General features: G+C 39.6%; 1 protein-coding gene and 1 long non-coding RNA gene across 2 annotated transcripts; one reads left to right on the top strand and one right to left on the bottom strand.

The window, feature by feature from the left end:
- Window positions 1-333: 333 nt before the first annotated feature.
- Window positions 334-7332, bottom strand: LOC107205409. The gene is made up of 4 exons (XR_004497903.1): window positions 4073-7332; window positions 3186-3289; window positions 2472-2668; window positions 334-1622 (listed from the first exon to the last, which is right to left on the bottom strand). It is a non-coding gene; the product is annotated as an uncharacterized LOC107205409 (long non-coding RNA).
- Window positions 7333-7372: 40 nt separating this feature from the next.
- CAT (catalase) lies at window positions 7373-21024 on the top strand. The gene is made up of 13 exons (XM_015629724.2): window positions 7373-7647; window positions 11256-11427; window positions 12293-12403; window positions 13738-13868; window positions 14497-14601; window positions 14941-15066; window positions 15482-15673; window positions 16319-16471; window positions 16589-16727; window positions 17753-17883; window positions 18193-18300; window positions 18818-18904; window positions 19323-21024. The coding sequence occupies exons 1-13, from the start codon at window positions 7582-7584 to the stop codon at window positions 19386-19388; spliced, it is 1587 nt and encodes a 528-aa protein (XP_015485210.1). The 5' UTR covers window positions 7373-7581; the 3' UTR covers window positions 19389-21024.
- The last annotated feature ends 168 nt before the right edge of the window (window positions 21025-21192 follow it).

Here is a 21192-nt window from a genome sequence, read left to right as displayed (position 1 = left end):
AAACCTCCCTGTTCAAAAGTATCAAAATCGAGGGAGATAGATCCAAGTCTGCCTCCAGTCCAGAGAGAAATACTCAAAAATAATTCTCAAGTACAACAGGATAAGAAACATTGCTTGGGATATACCTAAGAGTGGTAAGGAAGGAAAGGAGGAAATCATCATTGTGGAATAAGACTGAAAAGCCTCAGGAATCTGTCATGCAGACAGAAAATCAAAATATCTCAGCCTTTCATGTCTTGAAAACTATTTTCAGTTTCAGGATTATGTATGGATAAAAATACCAAACAGAAGAGGGATTAGTACATTCTGAAAACAAGTAAAGAACCCCTCTACCATACTAACAGCAAAAGAAAAGGAAAAAAAAAATAGCCTTCTCAAAAAATATGATAACCAGAGGACTACTGAAAATCAGTTATTTTTACCCTGGGGGAGTCACAAGTAGCTGGTGATCAAAACTAGGCCAAATTTCCATACTTAATACAATGTAGTGCTCTTTCTTGTAGCTGTAAAAAATTATCAAATATTTTTAGACCAAAAGTATTGAAAAAACAAAGTGAAAAAATGTGTATTGCTCTTAAAATTGTTTGGAAGTCCATGTTACAGGTCAAGACCCAATTGTGCTGTTCAACCACTGCCCACAATCCAAGGAAAATAGGAAATGCAACCAAAGCTGGGTAGGAATGCTGATAGATCCCTGCAGATCTGTGCAGGAGAGTTTATGAGTTTGGTGGTTTGGAAGTTATGATCTGCATTTCATTTTTATCCCTACATCATAAGTTTCTTGGCAGTGTAAAGGGCTTGTAAACCTCTTTTAAATATCTTGGAAACGTCCAGCCAGGGTGCAGGTAGCAATTAGGAACTGGAAAGAAACATATCAATTAACCTGGCAGCTTAGCATCAACAGCCAGGGAAAAAAGAAACCCAAAACACACTAATAATTTGTTACAGTTTCCATGATAGGTCAAAATAATTATTTTAGCCACTTTTGTAAAGAAGATGAACATTTTAGAAACACATCTCTTCAAACACATAAAAAGCTGTCAGTCTTTAGGATGCATTAAAATGGATTTAATGTTTAACTAAAGACACTGTAATTATGGAATTATTTTGTGTTGTTGTTTTGGTTTTTTTTAATTTTGAGCTTCCATAATTCCAACTTACCTATTTGAGGCAATCAATTTTCTGTAAACAGAAAAACGAGGTCAAATGTACAGAAGAGAAGGAAAAAATCCACCATTTGTTTTCCATGCACCTACCTGTGGTCAAAACAGCCAAGGGCTTGTCCAGGACTTTAATTCAGAAGCAGGTCTCTGGCAGTTGTGTAAATGTTAAACAAAACAATGGCCATCTTTGCAACCCATAATGATCTGGAACTAATTCCTTTTAGGCAATGACAGGAACAAGCAACTCAAATGCTGACAGCTGGGGCAAGGGGCACCAGCAAACTCCTGGCCAGATGGCAGGCACTGGGCTGGATTGATTAGTCCAAGCTGGAAGACTTATTTTATATTTATCTAATATCCCACTAACCTCAGGATTTTCTGTAGCCTTTCATGTTGTCAGAATGAAGATGTTTAAGCAGGTGGTTTACTTTTTGCCGCTTTTCCATCCTTAGATGTCTCCTATTATGATGGAAAACAGACTAAGAATGGCAGCTACTTCAAGCGAAAAAAAAAAAAGGCTAAAATATTCACATCAAAATAAAAACAGATTTTCAAAGGTACTGAAACTCCTATCGATTCCAGCAATACTAATTAGTGTGCTGGTGCCTTAGAATTAATTATTCCCTGGGCTCTATTTGGCACTGTCTCAAGGGACAAACCTCAATGGCTGTTACTGCTCTTAAATGGGGCACCTCAAGAGACAGCTTCATCCATCTTCTAGAATAAAGCAGATTTCTTAAACTGCCTTTATTTCATAATTCATTGAAATTACCTTTAAAAATCAGTTATGTTTAGCATCTATTTACCAGCTAGAGACATTGAAAATGAATCAATTTAAATATATAAAAGTGTATGTGTGTGTGTGTATTTCAGGATAAAAAAAAAGTGAAAGAGAAAACATTTAGAATTATATTTGGATTATAAACTCCTAGAAAATGCTGTTTTAATGAGATCTCAGAGGCTGTCTCTACACTGGGAATTTGCAGCAATTCCATGGGAAGCTGACCCATCCAGTCAGCAGAGTGGATTACTACCCATGTGGAGTGCTTGCTGATGCTCTGGCACACAAATGCCACGTGTGCCTGCCACCATTGTCACCTGGTAAGAGCTTTTGATGTCCCTCTGCATGCAGGGCATCCCATCTTTTCCCACTCACTGAAACAGAAAGGGATCAATCCAGTATTTCTCAGGACACCTAAACAGCACTGGCTGCCTGACTCAAAGCTCTTAGCTGTGCCTTGGTGAGTAAATCAAGTATGGAGAATTTCTACCTCCTATTGGTTTCAAAGACATTTCTTCTCTCAGTACCTCACAAATCCGCTTGTTTGCCTTTCCTTGTTTCCCAGAATCCGTATTTGCTGTGGTTACCACAAATCCATCTGGTTTGCTGCCATTCCACTGGCTGTTGTTGCTGTTGATTTTTCCCCATAAGCCCCCTATGATGATATTTTATTTTCCAGTCAACACCATGATGCCACGTTCACAAGGAAATTTAGAAATCACCACTATAAAGAACAAATTTTAACATTGTTTAGTACCAAACTAACTGAAATTTGAAGTATGAGCCATGCCGAAATCCATCATCACTGGTGTTAATGAATTATATCAATAATCTTTATGTATCAGCCTAGAGCCCTACTGATGCATTTAGCTACACACATATCTCCAAAATTTTCAAAGGCTTGTATCTGATTTTTCCTGGCAGTGAAATAATAGCCCGATTTTCCAGTCTTGCTTGGTAGACAACATTTTTAATTGCCTTTAATTTTTTGCAAATTCAAGCTCTGTTCATTTAGGATTCCCTTCTGTCTGTGGAATTGGAACACATGAAATGACACCTATTGTATCAAGGTATCTCTTGGATCTATAAACATTTATATTTATACATGCAAACATCCAGCATGCTAATTAAGCACTTGACTAATTTAAAGAACATGTGACTAAGTCATACTGAGGGTTGACCCATTTAAAAGCTTAAGAGCTTCTGATTATAACAACAGAACAAAATATGGCTGTGTTTACCTTTAAATCTTCTCTTATGCAGAATAAAGCTTTAATGGGCAAAATCAGGTTCCAAAATTTAGGTTTTATGGACTGCCACTGAGTAGATGCTTTAGACAATGCTCCTAACAACACAGAGAACAAATGGAGAAAAACATTCATGTGGGAGCTCTAAACTTGAAAGGAAATCAAATCTGCATTAACAAAAGAAAATGTGAAATCATTTTAATGATGTAGTTTTGAGGAGTAAAAACACAGAACTGAGGTATCTGGGATGCTAAAGATGTTTGAATACCCCACTACCTGAAAAGTGTTGCATTTCCTACCCTGTTTTTGTTCCTTCACTGATCTCAGGGAGTAGATTGCAGCTCTCATTCCAGCCCTAAATTTGAAACACTTCTAAATAATGATGAGCATGAGTAGTTTAGGAAAAGCAATACATTATTAGAAACAATTAATATAGATCAAATAAATTTTATTTTTGCTTAAAAAGGACTAGGTCTATGACCACTGGCATTTACTAATCCCATACAAACGTCAAAGGTTGAAGACAACTGCCCCAAAATCACTGAAGTCATTCTCATCTACACAGAATGAGAGAACCAAAGCAAAACATGTTTGAAACATATAAATTATTAATATTCTAACATACTTTTCTATATTTCTATATTTTTCTATATTTGAGGCTATTTTTTTTCCCCTAGTAATTTAAATGGAGACCTTGCCCTAATAACTACAGCAGAGCAAAAAAGACAGACACAAAGTAAAAGTTTCCAACCTGCCTTTTCCTGATTTTCTTTTACATCGTTTTTTCACATTTTCTCTGCATCTCAGTATCTTACTCTGACCAGTGACAGCCCAATGTGCTATTTCCCATAAAATTCAGTTTTCACTTCCTGCCTGCTTACCTTTTTGTCCCCTCAGTGATCTCTTAAAGCCCACCTCTTCTGAAGATATATTTCAGTGTTTTCCATGTTTTCTATTAGATCTGATGACTGAAAACACAAAATTAAAAAGGCTATGTACAATGCAAGTTGCTGAGTGATAACCTTACCATCACAGCTGTAAAATGTGTCCAGACCTATCTTACAGAGACAGAGATCCTCAGTTTATCATTACCTATCTCTTATTCCATCTCCTCTGCTCACCACAGACGGTGTCCAACACCTCAGCACATGTCACCCAGAGGTTGGCTGACCTTTCACAGCATGAACTTCGTGGTTGTGTAATTGCCAGCTGGAGATATAAAATTGCCCTGGATGTGAGTTGGGCATTAGCACAGATAGAATTAAATTTATTGCATTAAAATGGGCATGAATTTGTTGTTTCTGTTCATAGATCTCTGGTTTTTTTCTAAAACAGAATAGCAACCTACTTCTGTCTGTAGCTGCCATACCTACCCCTCAATTCTCTGGCATGTTGTTATTCTTTGTTGCTCTTTCCATGCTTTTTCTGTGCCCTGATGTTTACATCAGGCATGACAGCAGAAGGATGAGTGGAAAAGGTTCCCGAGGTACTACAAATACATAAATATTGGATATTTATCAAGGCAAATTAGAATTTCAGGTCTTGAGAAGAGATTAATTATATTATTTCATAACAGGTCCACATGCAGTAGCTGAATTTGTTTTGTGACTGAAAATATACTCAGTAATATAAATTTTATTTTTATTATGTGAGCCTGAACCAGAGTTTTTATGTTTTCCTGACTTTATTTCTCGTGGCTCAGGGTACAAAATGTATCCAAGCCTCACCTCTAGATGCGTAATTTGGATCCTCTGAAAGATACAAGTTTGAACATCTTTAGCAGAAGGGTCTGTAAGCCTCCCAGTCCTGTGATAAGTGTTCTCATCAATAATCAGTTTAATTAAGGAGTGAGCATGCGGTCTCTTGCGCTTCTCTTTTCTGATCTCTTATTTTTAAGTCATCAAGTTCCCCATCCTCTGTGCTGGAGTTAAATGCTCTGGCTCTGCTGTAGAGGCACTCAGAGTGTACAGATGATGTAGGGAGCTTGGGAACATTTGTAACTCTGATTTAATCACAGAGGAAGTAGGGACCAAGGCAGCCAGAGAGGGCTGATAGATGTAGGATGAAAGCTTGGGGTGCCTGTGGAATTAATTAGCAAATCAAGAGGCACTACTGACCTGCTACTCACTAAGTCTAGATCCTCCCCTTGGGTATAAATCACTGAGCTATGTGTAAACTTTATTTACAGCACAATCGTGTGTGACACTGACCTTGTAGTTTGTGTGTAAACTCACTTTAAAGACAACAAAACACAAATGCTAAGCACTCTGTCTTTTAATCTCCCCAAAAGTTAATTAAGGGAGAAGTGTGGTTTGGATCATGCCTCAGAAAGTCATGTGGCAGCAGAGAACCAGTCTCCCCAGGTAAATAAAGATGATTAATTTGGAATTGTTTGAAGTTTGTTTACTTAATGCAGATATATAACAGGAGGCAAATTAATGTGCCGCAGGAAACAAATACCAAGACAGGAGAGGGGGGAAAAAGGAAATAAATGAAGCCATATACCTGTGGAATTCAAACCAAAAAGCATTCACTGCTTTTTTTCCTGAAAAGACATAAAATTAGAGCAAGATGAGAGACAAAAGTACTTGTGTCACACTGAGCTTTGCATGTGACCTTTCTTATGAAATGCAGTTACTTGGTTTTAGTTAAGCTGAAGTGCCAATTCTGTTTGCAATAGATGCCACTGGTGTTGCCACCCGCTCTCTCCTGGGTTTTGGTTTGGGGTTTGCATATTTTCTTAGCCAATATTTAATCTCTTCTTGTTTGTTTACTTTTTATGCAGGCATACACATAGGTATATGCACACATATGCTTTCCTCTAGCACATAATAAGAAGAGTTCATAGGAAAGAAAAGAGAAGAAGTTTTTTAAAGTTAATTTGAAACAGATTTGTGACCAGTGAGTTTAGACAAACTTGTTGGCCTGTTTAAAATCTGAAGTGTTAAACTTTAAAGGGAAAGCAAACATTAACTGTTCATGAAAATGTTCACATTTCCCCCAGTTTGCTGGTTAAGCAAACTGCAATAGTAATTACTGATATAAAAAAACATCATGTGGGCAATCCTAATATTAAATCTAGGCCTGGTAGGTGTAGTCTGCTCATGTATATTTTATATAAAAATATGAGAAACATAAATTATTTTCCTTGCTCTTCTTTGTAATGTTGGTTTATCACGTTGAAGCAGAAAAGATTACGAGGCTTCAAGACATGACAGAAATGTCCCAATAAAGAGTGAAGCAGAAAAAAAAAAAAAGGAGTTCGCTGTTATTAATTCCGGAGAAAAGAAATAGAAGTAATGATATTCCCTGTATAGTACAGACCCAAATTTGTGAGATTTAACCCTTTACTCCATAATAACACACACTAGATAAAGCAATTGTCTACTTGAAATTACAAGTTAGACTATTCTTTGTAACTATTAAGAGAAAGAATGTAGATATAATCTTGCAGATAAGGAGTTTAAAATGGATTATTCATGTTGTTCAAAGGTTTTACCTCAGAAATAGGAAAAATAACCGGCTTTTTGCCACTTTTATCACCCTTAGTACGTTCATTAGGCACCAAGCCAGGGACCTTCTGCAGTATTATCAGAATTACTGTTCTCATATTTATTCATCATTTGTGAGTATAACCACGTAATTGAGAAGCGAGTGGTTTTTTAAGATTAAAAATTCCAGTCACCAAAGAAATACTATTGAGTGCGTATGACCAAAGTTAGGGTACCCCATTTCAGGCACCAATACAACAATGAGCCCGTATATACTTCTACACTAATGCAATTGATATAGTTATATACTTTGCTTTTGCAATTTACAAACTTTTGTTTACCCGCTGAAACAAAAACTCCTTAAATACGTGCAGTTTTCAGTGCCGAACCTATAACTTCGTCTGTCACTGAACAACGTCTCCATCATCAGCAGCTTTAGAAAGTTCTGGCATCTCAACACTTTATAGCTGAAAACTATAACTATATAGCTGAAAAATCCCTTTCGCAACTCCATATTGGCGAAGTTCCTTGCACTTTCAAAGGAACGCGACGGCGCCGCTGGCCTCTATCGCCTCAGCGTGAGAGTGGGCGGGGCCTTCGAGGCTAATTGACGCGCCTTTAGACCAATCAAAACACACAATGGCGGCTCGCCGCGATCCTATTGGTCGAGGAGGTAGCGGGGGGCGGGCTCAGGCCGGGAGCGGAGCTGTACTGGCGGAGTCTCCCGCTACCTGCGGCTGCTGCGGACGGGACGCGGTGACGGCGCGGGTTCCCCGCGGGGTGACAGCGTGACCGGGCCACGGCCTCAGCTCCCCGCCGCTGCCTCCTCGCCAGAAGCGAACAGAGCCCCGCCGCTTCGCGCCGCTCTTGCTGCCTCGGGGGTCTCCAGTGACTGCAAAATGGCCGACGGGCGGGACGACGCTGCGGACCAGCTGAAGCAGTGGAAGAGCCACAGGGGCTCGCAGGTACTCGCCAGGCACCGCCGCTCCCCGGTACCCCCGTGCCTCGCACGCCCTGGGGAGCGGGGAGCCCCGGCGCCGGAGGGCGCAGAGCTCCGCGGGGTTCCGCGGGATGCGGCGCTCCGAGCGGCCGGGCGTCCCCGGGGCAGTGGCGGAGGGCGAGGCGCCCTCGCCCCGTCCCGGCCTCGCCCCCACGGCTTGGAGCTGTGCCCGGGAACAGCGAGGCTCGGAGGGATGGAGGCTGCCAGCTGGCCCGGAGCGATAAGGGCGGTCAGCCTGACTCCTTCCAGGCAGCGCTGGGGCTGCGCTGCGCCCAAGCCGCGGGCCCGCGGGCAGGAATGGTGGTGATTTTTGCGTCTTAAATCAGAAATTAGGCTTTCGGTTTGCTGTCGTGGCGGTAGAACCCAGTGAAAATATGACTAGGGAATAATAAAAAGGATAAAGCACATTCAGCAGTGTGTGTAGGGGCAGGAGTTGGACTCGATGATCCTCGTGGCTCCCTTCCAACTCAGCATGTTCTGCGTGGATTTACTGACCAGACCGAAGTGAATTTTTTAGGAAGAAATTTTTCCCTGTGAGAGTGGTGAGACCCTGGTACAGGTTTCCCAGAGAAGCCGTGGCTGGTCCATCCCTGGAACTGTCCAAGGCAAGGTTAGTTGGTTCCATTATTCCAGGGCTTGGAGCAACCTGGAATAATGGAAGATGTCCCTGCCCATGGCAGGGGGATGGAATTTAATGACCTTGAATATCCGTTCCAACCCAAACCATTCTATGATTCTATGAAGTGGATTGGGACAAGTGGTTGACTGATACCATAAGGGCGTGTAATCAACAGCATGGCACTCAGTCATCTGAGGATGTAAATAGACCCCAGATATTTAAATTAACGTGTAAATGTTGCAAGAGTTCACTTCCCTTCTTCATCAAATCACATGTGACAGTTTACATGTGTAGTTTCTGACAGAAACGTATGTTTGCCACTAAATACACTTCCTGCTGGTTTTAAGCAGCAATCTTAGAAGATCCAAGTGCATGCCTCAGTTCCCGCTGGAGCTGTTAAGTCATCTTATTTTTTCTTTTGGTTCTCAAAGGTATAGTGTGAAAACTACCTGATGACTGGCGACTCCATCATATCCTAGCATGTGTCATAATAGTTTCTTTTTTTTATCCGTGAGTAATTCTTTTTGTAGGGATGTCAGCTTTTCTGTGGCAAAGCACCATTTGAAAAGAGGCCAAGGTTAATTTGGAGATTGGGAGGCAACCCAAAGTCTGCATTGCATAAGGAGTCATGAGACTTTAAGATAGAAAGTAGAGAGTACTTATTAGAATTTTAAAGTGAGTTGTATAAGGTACAAAGTATCAGTAATGCCTGGAAGTGTGTACTTTGATGTGTGCTGTTTACCACAGGAGTGACTAAAATTCTCCTGGCTTTACTTCCCTTCTTTTTGTCATGGCAGGTTAGTGCTGTAATGATACACAGATTCAAAAGTTTTTATCTGTCAAGGTTTGGACTGTGTGTAGGTCCCAACCATATGAAAACACAGGTATCAAACAAACTCAGGTCCAAAAGTAGTATGAGAGTTCGTCTTTAAACTATGATGTGTTTTGATTTATTTCTCTCTGGAACTTACTTTGTATGCCCCACATAATATTATCCTGAAACTAAAGTTAGTATTTCCTTCCACAAAATAAATGAATATTCTTTACTTTTAATATAAACACTAGAAAGTCTGCCTACACAAAGGAGACTGTACAGCCACAAAGCTGTTTAATTTTTTTATAGTCTTAATGTCAACAAGTTGTGGTTTTAGCACTACTTCTGGTGGCCTTAAATATTTGCCTTATAGAATAGTCTAGCCTGTAATAAAAAAGCAGTGGAAAATATGCTGGGAAAAATTTCTACTCTTATATATTTCCCATGATAAACCTTTTGATTTAAGCAGACATTTCTTTGACTTAAAATATGAATTTAGGTTTAAGTAACTTTCCTGTAAGTTTCTGAATATCATGTTTATGTTTGTAACCAGTTACATACTGTCTTTCAAAATGTTTGTGCAGATTTCAGGTGAGGATTCCAGGCATCCCAAAGGAGTTGGATTTATGCTTAAAGCTTTATGCTAATGAGGTGGTGAAGAAAGAATAAACAACGTGGATATTGTGGGAATCCAAGCTAGCTGGAGTAGTGTATGTTGCACATGAGTAGGAACACAGTGGAAATCCACTTATCCTGTCAAATGCCTTTTCTGTGGTTATTCATGGACCTGAGTGAAACATAGGTGTCTGGAACTCCCTGTGTCCTCTGCCTCATCCAGAGCTCTGGGTGTAGATGTGAATAATTGTTCTTTCCTTGCCTTTCTGGGTTGCATTTTGCAGGGGGGGGAAGTCTCCTATCAGATGGTAATTTTGTCTGTTTGCAGAAATTAACCCCCTTAAAGCAGAACTTGGGGTTGGAATTGGAACCCCACAAAGTCACTACTAGAGTAGTGAAGACTTTTTTCATCAAGCATTGCTTCTTCCTTCTGTCCACCATCCCTTTTCACTTACAGAACTTTAAAAGGGGAGAACTGGTTAAGAGTGGCTGAGGGAGTTTGTACTGGTGTTGTTCAGGTGTGTGGATGCTTCAGGTAGGATGGTGTGCATAAAGAGCCCATATGGAATTATGACAGTTTGCGGAACATGTGATGGATTTATTGTTATCTAGTCATAATTTGTGACTCTGCTATTTGATCTTGTCCTGTTTCAAATTTTGTCTCTATTTTCTTTATTTTTCCCATTGTCCTTACTTGTTTTCTGTTCTTCTAAGTCCTTTATAAAGCTCCTAACAATCAATGTACTCCAGGAAAAATGGAGAACTGTGCCTATCAGGTCTCTGGAGTGTATGTACCTTTCTCACTACATTTTCTACAGCACCCAGTAAAATAGGAATATTGCCTAGACAAGCCTATAACCCCACATATGATGCAGATAAAGTTTTTTCTACTAGAATCTTTTTATGAGAAAGTAGGAGTACACTCAGTTCCAGTGCAGGTGTTTCTTGAAGTTGTAGGACATTTCCTGGCAGCAGAGCTTCTTAGGGCTTGTGTTAATCTTAGTCCTTCCATGGTCCAGGAGTAGTCTAAAATTATGATTCCTCAGGTATTCCTACTTCTATCATTTTCCATAACTTCCAGACCAACACTAAACATGGAAAACCCTTTTAGTCTGGCTGTAGCCCTTTCCTTATGTCTCTACCCCTGTACTGATTTTGCCGCCTTCTTCCTCTCCTTTCTCCCTTATTTTCCAGCAGCTGCTCTTTTTGGGTTTTTTTCCCCATCCCATATTTTTCTTGAAGCAAGACCAGTAGCCATGAGAAGAAATATTTCTGAAGCATAGAAAACATTCCTGGGTTTTAAATGACTTCAACTCCCCTTCTTAAATTGTCCTAAAACTTAGCACTGTGATTTAGGAAAACGTGTGTATGTTCTGTAACTTCCTTCAGAACCTGAAGTCATTTTGCCACTTCTTGTTGCTATGTTTTGTGACATATAATGGTTGAACAGTCATGCACATTGTGTGGCTCAGATCCAGAGGGTTTTTAATTTCTCGTGTTGACAGTGACTTTCTCTTGCTTCCAGAAACCAGATGTCCTGACCACAGGTGCTGGGAACCCCATTGGGGATAAGCTGAATATCCTGACAGTGGGGCCACGTGGACCTCTTCTTGTCCAAGATGTTGTTTTCACTGATGAGATGGCTCACTTTGACAGAGAGAGGATTCCTGAGAGAGTTGTGCATGCAAAAGGGGCAGGTATGTTTAAAATCACATATTTTCTCTGTGTAGAATTAAAAAGCTTTTGAGTTAATGTGTAGATTGTGGCACATAAATTACATTGTTATTTATAATTTAGGATTACTAGCTAAACAACACTGGTTTAAAAGAACTCAGTGCCAAAACTTGAAGCATTGAAAAACTGTTTACAAAAATGAGAGAAAATGTGGTTATAGCCCTTAAATTTTTACTGTATCTGCTGTAGTCTCTGCTTCTTCTGTCTGTTCCTCCCCATCTCTATTTAATGTTGTTGGCATGTTACTTAATAGAGAATTTAGCTTTGTCTTCTAGTCTATGTCTGTCAAAGCAAGCTGATCATTTAATATTTACATTTAAAAAAAAAAAACCTACACCTTTAAAAATTATTATTGACCTTAGTAAGGTAGAATTAGTATCTTGATTTTATTCATGCATTGCCCTCGAAGGAGCAGACATGGGGCTGTATTTAAAATGTGACCGCGCATGGGAAAAGTTCCTCTGTGGGGGTGGGAATGGTTCTGTTGCTTCACCCAGCCTACAGGTGCACCAAAAATTCTGCAACTCATAGCAGGATTAAAGAAATACCTGCCTTGCTCCCAGGTAAATACACAGATCTTGGAAGAAGAGCATCTATCTGTGCTGCTGCTGGGAGCTGCTAATAGTCAGTTAAGGAGGAGAGAATGAGCAAATAGTTTGTGTTAAATCAGTTTCATTTTGTGAAAGTAAATCGAGTAAATTAGAGCATTGTTTAAAACTGGTGTACTTCCATGTTTCCCTTTGACTTGAAGTTGCATGTTAACCACAGACAAGCTGTGAGTGGAAGGAAGGTACCTAGATCTGATATTTTGAACTTGCTGTTCTTCAGGAGCCTTTGGCTATTTTGAAGTCACTCATGATATCACCCAGTATTGTAAGGCAAAAGTGTTTGAGCACATTGGGAAAAGGACTCCTCTTGCCATCCGTTTCTCCACTGTTGGTAAGGCTCTAAATTCACTTTGTGTCTTTAACATGTGTGCCCTGAGAGCAGTGTTTGCATTGTGGGGAGTTAAGGGTGTTTGCAATGCTTTCTTCCAGCCAATTCGTTTTCTCTGAAATTCATTTACATGGAAGACCTTAAGGAGCTGTTGCCCCTTTCTGTCAGAGCTCTCTGGAGACACTTTTCTGTCTGAATTTTGAGAGGGAGGGCAGCTTGAGCTGGTTTTTTCTGATAGAAAACTTGCTTTGTTTCTTGTTGGATCACAATCAATGCTTGAAAATTAAATACCTATAATCTCTTATGCTGCAGGAATGTTTTGGGAATTAATGATGTGAATTAAATACTGGGCAAAGAGAAATAAACATTCTTCAATAAATAAACTCAGATTTTTTTAAAGATTGGAATGCACAAACTGGCAAAATCTTAAATACTATTAGTTGAAGATAATCGTGATCAGTAGCTTGTCTGATAGAAAAATTATAATTCATGATGTGGATGTATTTAAAAGAAAAGAAATCCTAATGAGGATTCACTTCTGGAAGTATTGGAGGGAAAAAAGTAGTCCAGCAAGGCTCAGGGAGCTGCTGGCTTTGGCCTATTGACTGTTTCCAGTGTTAAATCCCTCAGGATTTAGGCTGTCCTGAGTGTTGTGCAGGGTAAGGACATGGAGTTGAGTTTGAAATATGGACTGCTGCTGGAGCAGCTTGCTGCATCCTTCCCTTCCCTTTGCCTGCCATGTTTGAACTTGTTTCCTCCCTGCTATTCTGTAGTACACAAGGTTTTTAATGAGAGAATGAGCGTCCTACTGATTTCATCACAATTCAGCATTAGCTGTTCTGAGCACTTTTGAAACGCTTCTGCTCAGGTGTTGTGCTCTGGTCTAAATTCCCATTGAAAATCCCATCCTTGGTGAAGCAGCAGGAATTACAAGGATTGCAGTTCTCCTGGAGTCTTTTAATAGGCATGCTGGTTAGATTGCTACCTTCCAGATGAGAGCTTTCCCCCTGGGATTTGATGCATAGAAACAAATGCGGGTTTAGATGATTCAGCCTTATAATCTGATGATGTCTCTCTTAACGATAATGCAAATTCTACTCTTAATTGGTTCAAGTGGATGTACTTGTTTTTTCGTTCTTTTAACTGTGGCCTGAATGTTTGGCTGGGTTCACACTTGGAAAACTCAGTGCTTGAAGTATTGTTGAAAATATTCCTAAAATTACTTGGTGTAGAAAAGACTGCAAAAAACCCTTTTAGGATTTTATGGCCTATTTTCAGATCGTATTTATATGCATTTCCTATCCTAACACTTCTGTGTGTTCATGTATTTCTTCAAGCTGGAGAATCTGGCTCAGCTGACACAGTTCGTGACCCCCGTGGTTTTGCCATGAAATTTTACACTGAGGATGGGAATTGGGATCTTGTGGGAAACAACACTCCCATCTTCTTTATTCGGGATGCAATGTTGGTGAGTAAGCACAGAAGGTGAGAGTACTTTGTGAGAAAGCCAAAAAGTTCATTCACATCTTGTTCTAGCTTCCCTCAGAAGCAGAAGCTCCTGTTCTGACACACTTAAACTTGGTTGCTTGTCAGATTGTCTGAACACTTTTTACTTGGAAAGATGTTCTTAAACAAAAGTAAATAAAGGCCTAAAGCTTGATGACTTATGTGGTTTCATACTTTTCACTTCAAAAAGCTTCTTGCCAATTCATTTTATTAAATCTGGGTTTTTTGGTCTTTTGGCATCTAACTGATGAGTTTGACATCAGTTAGTAGAGGGGCTTTCCTTGAGTGCAGCAGTTCTGCACAGATAATTCATAGTATCTCTGTATTCATTTGAGTCACATAAACATAGATATACAAATCTGAACAGTTTTATCTCTGACCTTATCAACCACAAAATGAAAGCATTCTCTATCTCTGTTTATTCTAATTGTGGTTGTTTGACTTTACCCTAATTTTACTGGTCTGTGAATTAAGTTGTTTGCAGGAAGGGTATGGCAGTAGAAGATTTTTTTTTTCAGTGATCTTACAGCTTTGTCTTTTTTTTTTTTTTTTTTTTTCCTTTTTCCACCTCCCACTTCTGGGCAAATTAGTTTCCATCCTTTATCCATAGCCAAAAGAGGAACCCTCAGACTCATCTGAAGGATCCAGACATGGTGTGGGACTTTTGGAGTCTTCGCCCTGAGTCTTTGCATCAAGTAAGTTTCTCCCATGACTTTATTTTGTATGATTAAGAAAATCATGTTACAAGAGCAGGTTTTTAACTCTGTCTTTTCCATATTTGACTTAGAAATCTACATAGTCTTATTTATATTCTATTTAAATATGATGTTAAGTTATCCATGCTTACCTGTGCTTACAGGGGGAGTCAGTTTTATTTCATTAGCACCTAAAATAGAAATTCCTCAAGGATTTCTTAGCAACGTTAACACAGCTCCCAGTGATGCAGATTAACACAATAAACAAACTTAGTCTGGAGTGAGGACTTTCCCCTTTATATGCTGAGCCCATTGATAGTGTTTGATCCTTCTCTTCAGGTGTCTTTCCTGTTCAGTGATCGTGGCATTCCCGATGGCTATCGCCACATGAATGGATATGGATCACACACCTTCAAACTGGTTAATGCTGATGGAAGAGCAGTTTACTGCAAGTTCCATGCTAAGGTATTGATTTTTTTTTAAAAAAAATGCAGCTATACATCATATTGGATAAAAACCATAAAAATGTATGACTTTTCAAGTTCAATTCAGGCTCAAAGGTGTGTGGAGTCTGTGTCTAATATCACTTTCATGCCTTTAACCAATAGGAGAGGCATCTTCTTGCTAACACAGTAATCATTTACTAGATTGTAAGAAACTCTTCTTAGGGCATCTGTCTCTTGTTAATGGAGCACTATCAGTAAACTGATTTTTATCTGGAAGGCAGCTGTTGAATGTACTATAGATCTAAACTCAAGTTATTGGAAGTTAGAACTTGGACAATTGCATTCTTGGATTATAAATCTTGTTAGAATCCATTCTGATGAATGATCTCTGTAGTACTTTTACATGCTGTAACAGGTGCTTTTGTTGCTTTTAGACTGACCAGGGCATCAAAAACCTCTCTGTGGAAGAAGCAGGAAGATTGGCTTCTACTGATCCTGATTATGCCATACGGGATCTTTACAATGCCATTGCCAAGGGGAACTATCCTTCATGGTCCTTCTACATTCAGGTTATGACCTTCGAAGAAGCAGAGAAATTCCCATTTAATCCTTTTGATTTAACTAAGGTATGTCTGATACTGCTGGAAATACTCAGTTTTGGACAGTTCTTTAGCGTGTTCTGTATTGTAGAGCCACAATGAGCCAGAAATTCAGGCCTGTAGATCCCATGGCACTTCAGAAGCGTGGACTCAGATCAGAGTCACACCCCGAGCCTTGCTGGGCTCATTTTGTCCCACTTCTAATAGCTGTTCTTAGCAGTGCCTTGTTGAAAGATGCCGACCTAAACTTGCATTGCCTCAACTCTTTTTTACCTTTAACACTGCTCTCCCCAAGTGGCTAAAGACCTTTGAACTTCAAAGTGCAGCTCTGATGGCAAAGAAAAGGCCAGTTAAGCATTTTGAAGGAGCTGACAACATTTCTGCCACAGGTTCCACCCACGCCTTGCTTCCCTAGGCAGCTTTTCAAGGGCCTGCAGGTATTTCATTCAAGTAGTCAAGTGCTGAGATTATGCTGGGATGATGAAATAAGTTGCATTAATACTATGTTAATTTCAGAAGGCTTAAAATAAGACATTTCTCAATGTTTATTAAGAGAAAAGAAACTCAGTAATGTATTTTCTTAGACTTATATTGGGTAAATTCTGCCTGGCAGTTAAGCTGCATAATAGTGTAATAATGTTGATTTTACTGGATGTGTGTTGTGTCTTATAGGTTTGGCCTCATGGTGACTACCCTCTCATCCCTGTGGGAAAGCTGGTCTTGAACAGGAATCCTGTCAACTACTTTGCAGAGGTGGAGCAGATGGCTTATGACCCTAGCAACATGCCCCCTGGAATTGAGCCCAGCCCTGACAAAATGCTGCAGGTAAGCAGGAGGTTTGACCTGGGGAGCACTGGTTACTTCGCTGCTTATGAAAGCTTTGAGTTGACATGTCGCAGTCTTTTACCAAGTGGTGGTTAATGTTTGTGATCCATGTTTTAGGGACGCCTCTTCTCGTATCCTGACACCCACAGACACCGCCTGGGCCCCAACTATCTCCAGATCCCTGTGAATTGTCCTTTCAGAGCCAGGGTGGCCAACTACCAGAGAGATGGGCCAATGACTGTTTCTGACAACCAAGGTAGTCAGGAAAACAGCTTTCAATATAATGATACTCAGGCATGGGCTGCAGCGTTCTCTTCAGTTCACAGAGGGTTTAAGATCCATATTTATTATCTTTACGTACTTGTGTAGAATGCATGTATATTTTCTCTGTTAATCCAGTAAAGGAGACTTGGGATATTTGGATATGGGGATGAGGAGTTTGTTTAAAAGTATAGAAACCAAGTGAAGCTTAGGATGTGTTTAAAACTTAACAAAAAGGCCTTTAACAGAAAAGGAATTTGTGGGAGAATACCTGCTGTCAGGTTTTAAAGACTGCCTTGGATATGCTCAGTCCATTTCACTAAACTGCTTTGCTTTCAGATTTCTGAGATTGTGAAAGACAAAAGTGAAAATGCCAAGAGTAGAGCCGTAACTTCCCCTCTGTTGAGCAGCTTCTGTTCTGTCAGGGTTTGCCCAATAGTAGCTGTTTTCCACCTGAGAGTAAACAAGGATGTACTTAAGCTGTGGCTCATGCCAAAATATGTGTTCCTCTGGGCTATGAATTAAGACACTTGTTCAGGGAGGAGAGGGAAATATTTGAAAAACAGGAACTTGAGGGCAGCTGCTTGTCCCAGAACAGATAATGAGTTTATTTTTATGCTATTCTCTAAGTTCATTATGTGTTTAAAATACACCCCCTACACGGGGAAGCATTGTATTACTTCAGATATGTAAATTACTGTATTTTTATGCTACCTTAGACTTCAACCATAACTGTCTATTATAATTCAGAAATATTGTTGTGAGTGTGGCCAGGTTTTCTTATTTTTGAATCAGATCAATATTCCCTGAAAAAAGCTGTGGAAATTCTCTTTGTAGCAGGTGCTGTTAAGTACTGGCTTGAAGGTGTTGACAGAAAAATGCTGTCAGCTGTTTTTAATAAAATGATTTGTAATTGATTAATTGATTTAGATTCCTCCAAGCTAATAACACCCTCTGTCTTCTGACTTACTTGAAAGTGCTGCTATCTGATTGATTTGGTTTGGGGATGTTTTTTTCCAGGTGGTGCCCCAAATTATTACCCAAACAGCTTCACTGGTCCTGAGGATCAACCTCAGCTCAAGGAGAGCCGCATGTTTGCTTCAGGGGATGTGCAGCGCTTCAACAGTGCCAATGAGGACAATGTGACCCAGGTGGGGGTGTGGAAAGGCTTTGTGCTGCTTGGCACACATGAGGAGTGTGTAGGGTGTGTAATAGTGTGAGTTTTTCACAGAATCTGAAATTCAGATTTTGGGCATTGGTATGTAGAGACTCTGACTTGTCTTCTTGCCATTAGTGTCTGAGAAGAAGGAGTTGTTGGCATGTTTGCCAAAGAAAAGCCCTCACAGATTGACTGCCTTTTAAACATTTTGAGTATTTTAAGTGTTGCTTGACTAGGAAGTGAAAGCTATTCTTACTCACTTTCGGGAATATCAAAATAAACCTTTATTCCCAATGGCCAGGTACGAGAATTCTACCTCAAAGTGCTGAATGAGGAAGAGCGCCAGAGGCTGTGTAAAAACATTGCAGATCATCTGAAGGATGCCCAACTCTTCATTCAGAAACGAGCTGTAAGTGCCCTCTTTGGGGTTTATTCCAGGTTTCCTACCAGTGGGAAAGAACGTCTAGTAACGTTGTCATAATGGCTTCTGGAAAGGAAGATCAGGAATTTTCTGAAAAGGCTGGACTTTTTCTTACTGAGGCATTCTCATACTTAAATATGTGCCTATTTACACAATATAACATGAATATATTCAATATATAACATGTTAAAGTAACTTTTTTCTGGGGGGAAGAATGGGATAGATGTTGAATGTGTTTAGCTTGGTGTTTCAAAAACAAGATGAATGCCAAGTTTTTGCTCTAAACAAGAAGGCAGTGAGGGCCAAGGAGGGATTGGACCCTTCCCAGAGCAACTTTGATTAAACTGGGAATGAGCTCTGTGTGGGATAACAGAAATCGTGTTTGAAGATGTTGCTATCTTGCTTATAACTGATCTGAATTAAGCTTTTCTTCCTTAAGATACCTACTGTTTTGAAATGGAGGAAAAAATTCTTGTTGCCTTTCCTGTTTTGTCTTCCTGTGCAGGTGAAAAACTTCACTGATGTTCATCCTAAATATGGAGCCTGTATCCAAGCTTTGCTGGACAAATACAATGCTGAGGGTGGGAGAAAGGTACGGTAATGATTTTTGTAGCTGCATTTTGACTGGCTGTGAATTATTTTGGCTTCTCCTGTAAATCCAGTGAAGTGAGAAATTAGTCTTGATCCCCATTTGATCTAAAGGCCAGTGCTTGTAGAATTGCAAATTAAGGAAATGTCACTCTAATAACAATAAAATGTTGATTAACTGGTGATGTACAAAGACTTAGTTTCAGCTGGGGTTTGTAGGGTTCCTGGAAGGTGACTGTACATGATATAAAATGTGTTGAAGTTGGTTACCCACTTTGCGATGGTAATGAAACATTGCCACAAGCCTTTCCTGGGCTCAGTGCTTGCTCCAAAGAACAACAGCTCAGTTGATTCAGTGTTTTCCTGCAGTTCTCTACTTTAAATGGAACTTGCTCTGAGTGTTTCTGTTGCTTTACTTTCAGGATGTAATTAGAACATACACACAGTCCGCAACTCGTGTGTCTGTCAAGGAAAGATCCAACCTGTAAATCTGGAGAGATCTGCTCTGAATTTTGCGTCCTTCCACCTGCACAAGAACCTGTCCAACAGTTTAATGAATGTAGCAAACTTGGGCCCAAGCGCAGGAGTGTTTTACAGGTGTGATTTACTGAGCTCTCAAGGGCTGTCTGTACTGGAAACCAGGTAACACAAGCTTCAATCCCAGTGCCTTTCAACACTAGTGCTTTACTGCTTGATAACAACTTACGGGATTTCTAAACAGCTCATAATAAGAAATTGTCTTCGTTTCTAGGAGCAAAGAGAAATTTAGTGAAAATACTGCTTCATTTTTTTGTTGTACAACTTACCTGGCTAAATCACATAGTAGAATTTCAGTAAGGACACTGTGATTGCCCTCATGGAGAAACTTGTTAAAAAGTTGATGCTGTTCAGTAATTCTAATAAAATAATTATCTGTCTGTATTTGTAAACACATCCCTTGAATTTCATTTTTGGCCTTCCAGAAGTAAAATGATACCCAGTAGTTTGAGTAAAATGTTGGTCTGTCTCATTCCTTATGATAGAGATAAAACTAATTACAAAGTTTGATCTAAATATAGTTCAATTTTACTCCCAATATATATTTTAAGATAATCTTTGCTTACTAATGCCGTGTTGGGATATAACTGACCTAAGGGAGGTAGCAAAGGATATTTTCTTATTCTGTGCACTATTCAACTAAATTGATTAAACCTTACAACCCTTTCAGGGGTAGGAGAGTAAATTGTTCTTTCTGTTCTGTAAGAATTTAAATAGGAAAATATTAACATGCCGAATGTTTGAGAAATAAACCTTCAAATGCATGAATATTGAAATTCAAGCTCAAGAACTTCCAAAACTATTCCCCGTGATTGCTGAAATTGTTATTTTACTGTAATAATCTGCTGTTGCTATTTCTTGATCAAACCAGGGCTAATTTTCAGGGTGATCCTTTAATTAAAGCAGCATGTTTGTATGACTGTAGTTATCTAGAAAATATGTCTAAAACCTGTTTTGAGGCATGTTGTAATGTTACCCAGCACCTGCAGTTTAGTTAAACTGTGGAAAAAATTTGGGACCCCACTTTACAGGATAGTTATCCAGGCTAAATGCAAGGCATTTCAGAGCCCAGCTACTGCTCTGAACTCAGGCAACAGTAAAACATTCAAATCACAGCAGTTTGGAGGTGATTTATCAATAATCACTGCATTTCTGGGTCTGCCTTGAGTTGTATTTTGACTAGGATTACTTCCTGATTTAAGTGTGAATTCCCAGGAATGGTGGCAAGTTAAGAAGAGTAGATACTAAATGCTGTTCTGTTAAATTTTGGAGAATGTTACTTGCTCTGCAATTCATTTATCTACTAACCTCTTGTGAAAAATTAGCTGGGGCAGAGGTGCAGTAAAATAATATGAACTGATAACTTACTGTACTCTGGGATTCCATTAGCTTTTCACATGATCAGGCATGTGGGATTACTTGATTGGGTGGGAATATAACTTGCTGGAACAGAGAATCCTAATGAGTTTTGGAAGAGAGTGAACAAGGCCTGATCTTCTAATTTTGGTTGTGTCTGCTCAGTGATTTATATTGTTGTCTACTTTCATTTCTGAAATAAATGGAATCAAAAAATCTCTTGGCAACGTATTTTCTGTGCAAACGTCTTCAAATACTTTATGTTAATCTAGGAAGTTCATAAAGCTCCTCATCTGTTTTTCTGGAGATGGTGCAGAAGCTGTAGGTTGGATGTATTTGTTGCAGGTGCCTTTATTATAAAAACTCACTTTTCAACCCCACAGTTGTGTTTAAATAACT

This window comes from Parus major, chromosome 5, assembly GCF_001522545.3.
Source record: "Parus major isolate Abel chromosome 5, Parus_major1.1, whole genome shotgun sequence".
Taxonomy (NCBI): domain Eukaryota; kingdom Metazoa; phylum Chordata; class Aves; order Passeriformes; family Paridae; genus Parus; species Parus major.
This window is presented reverse-complemented; position numbering and strand designations above follow the sequence as displayed.

Excerpts from the sequence above, each read along its gene's own strand:
- CAT (XM_015629724.2), top strand. The coding sequence starts at position 7,582 with ATGGCCGACGGGCGGGACGACGCTGCGGACCAGCTGAAGCAGTGGAAG. Across the intron at positions 12,404-13,737 it reads CATCCGTTTCTCCACTGTTG|CTGGAGAATCTGGCTCAGCT; the intron begins GTAAGGCTCTAA and ends TATTTCTTCAAG. Across the intron at positions 17,884-18,192 it reads ATGAGGACAATGTGACCCAG|GTACGAGAATTCTACCTCAA; the intron begins GTGGGGGTGTGG and ends CCCAATGGCCAG.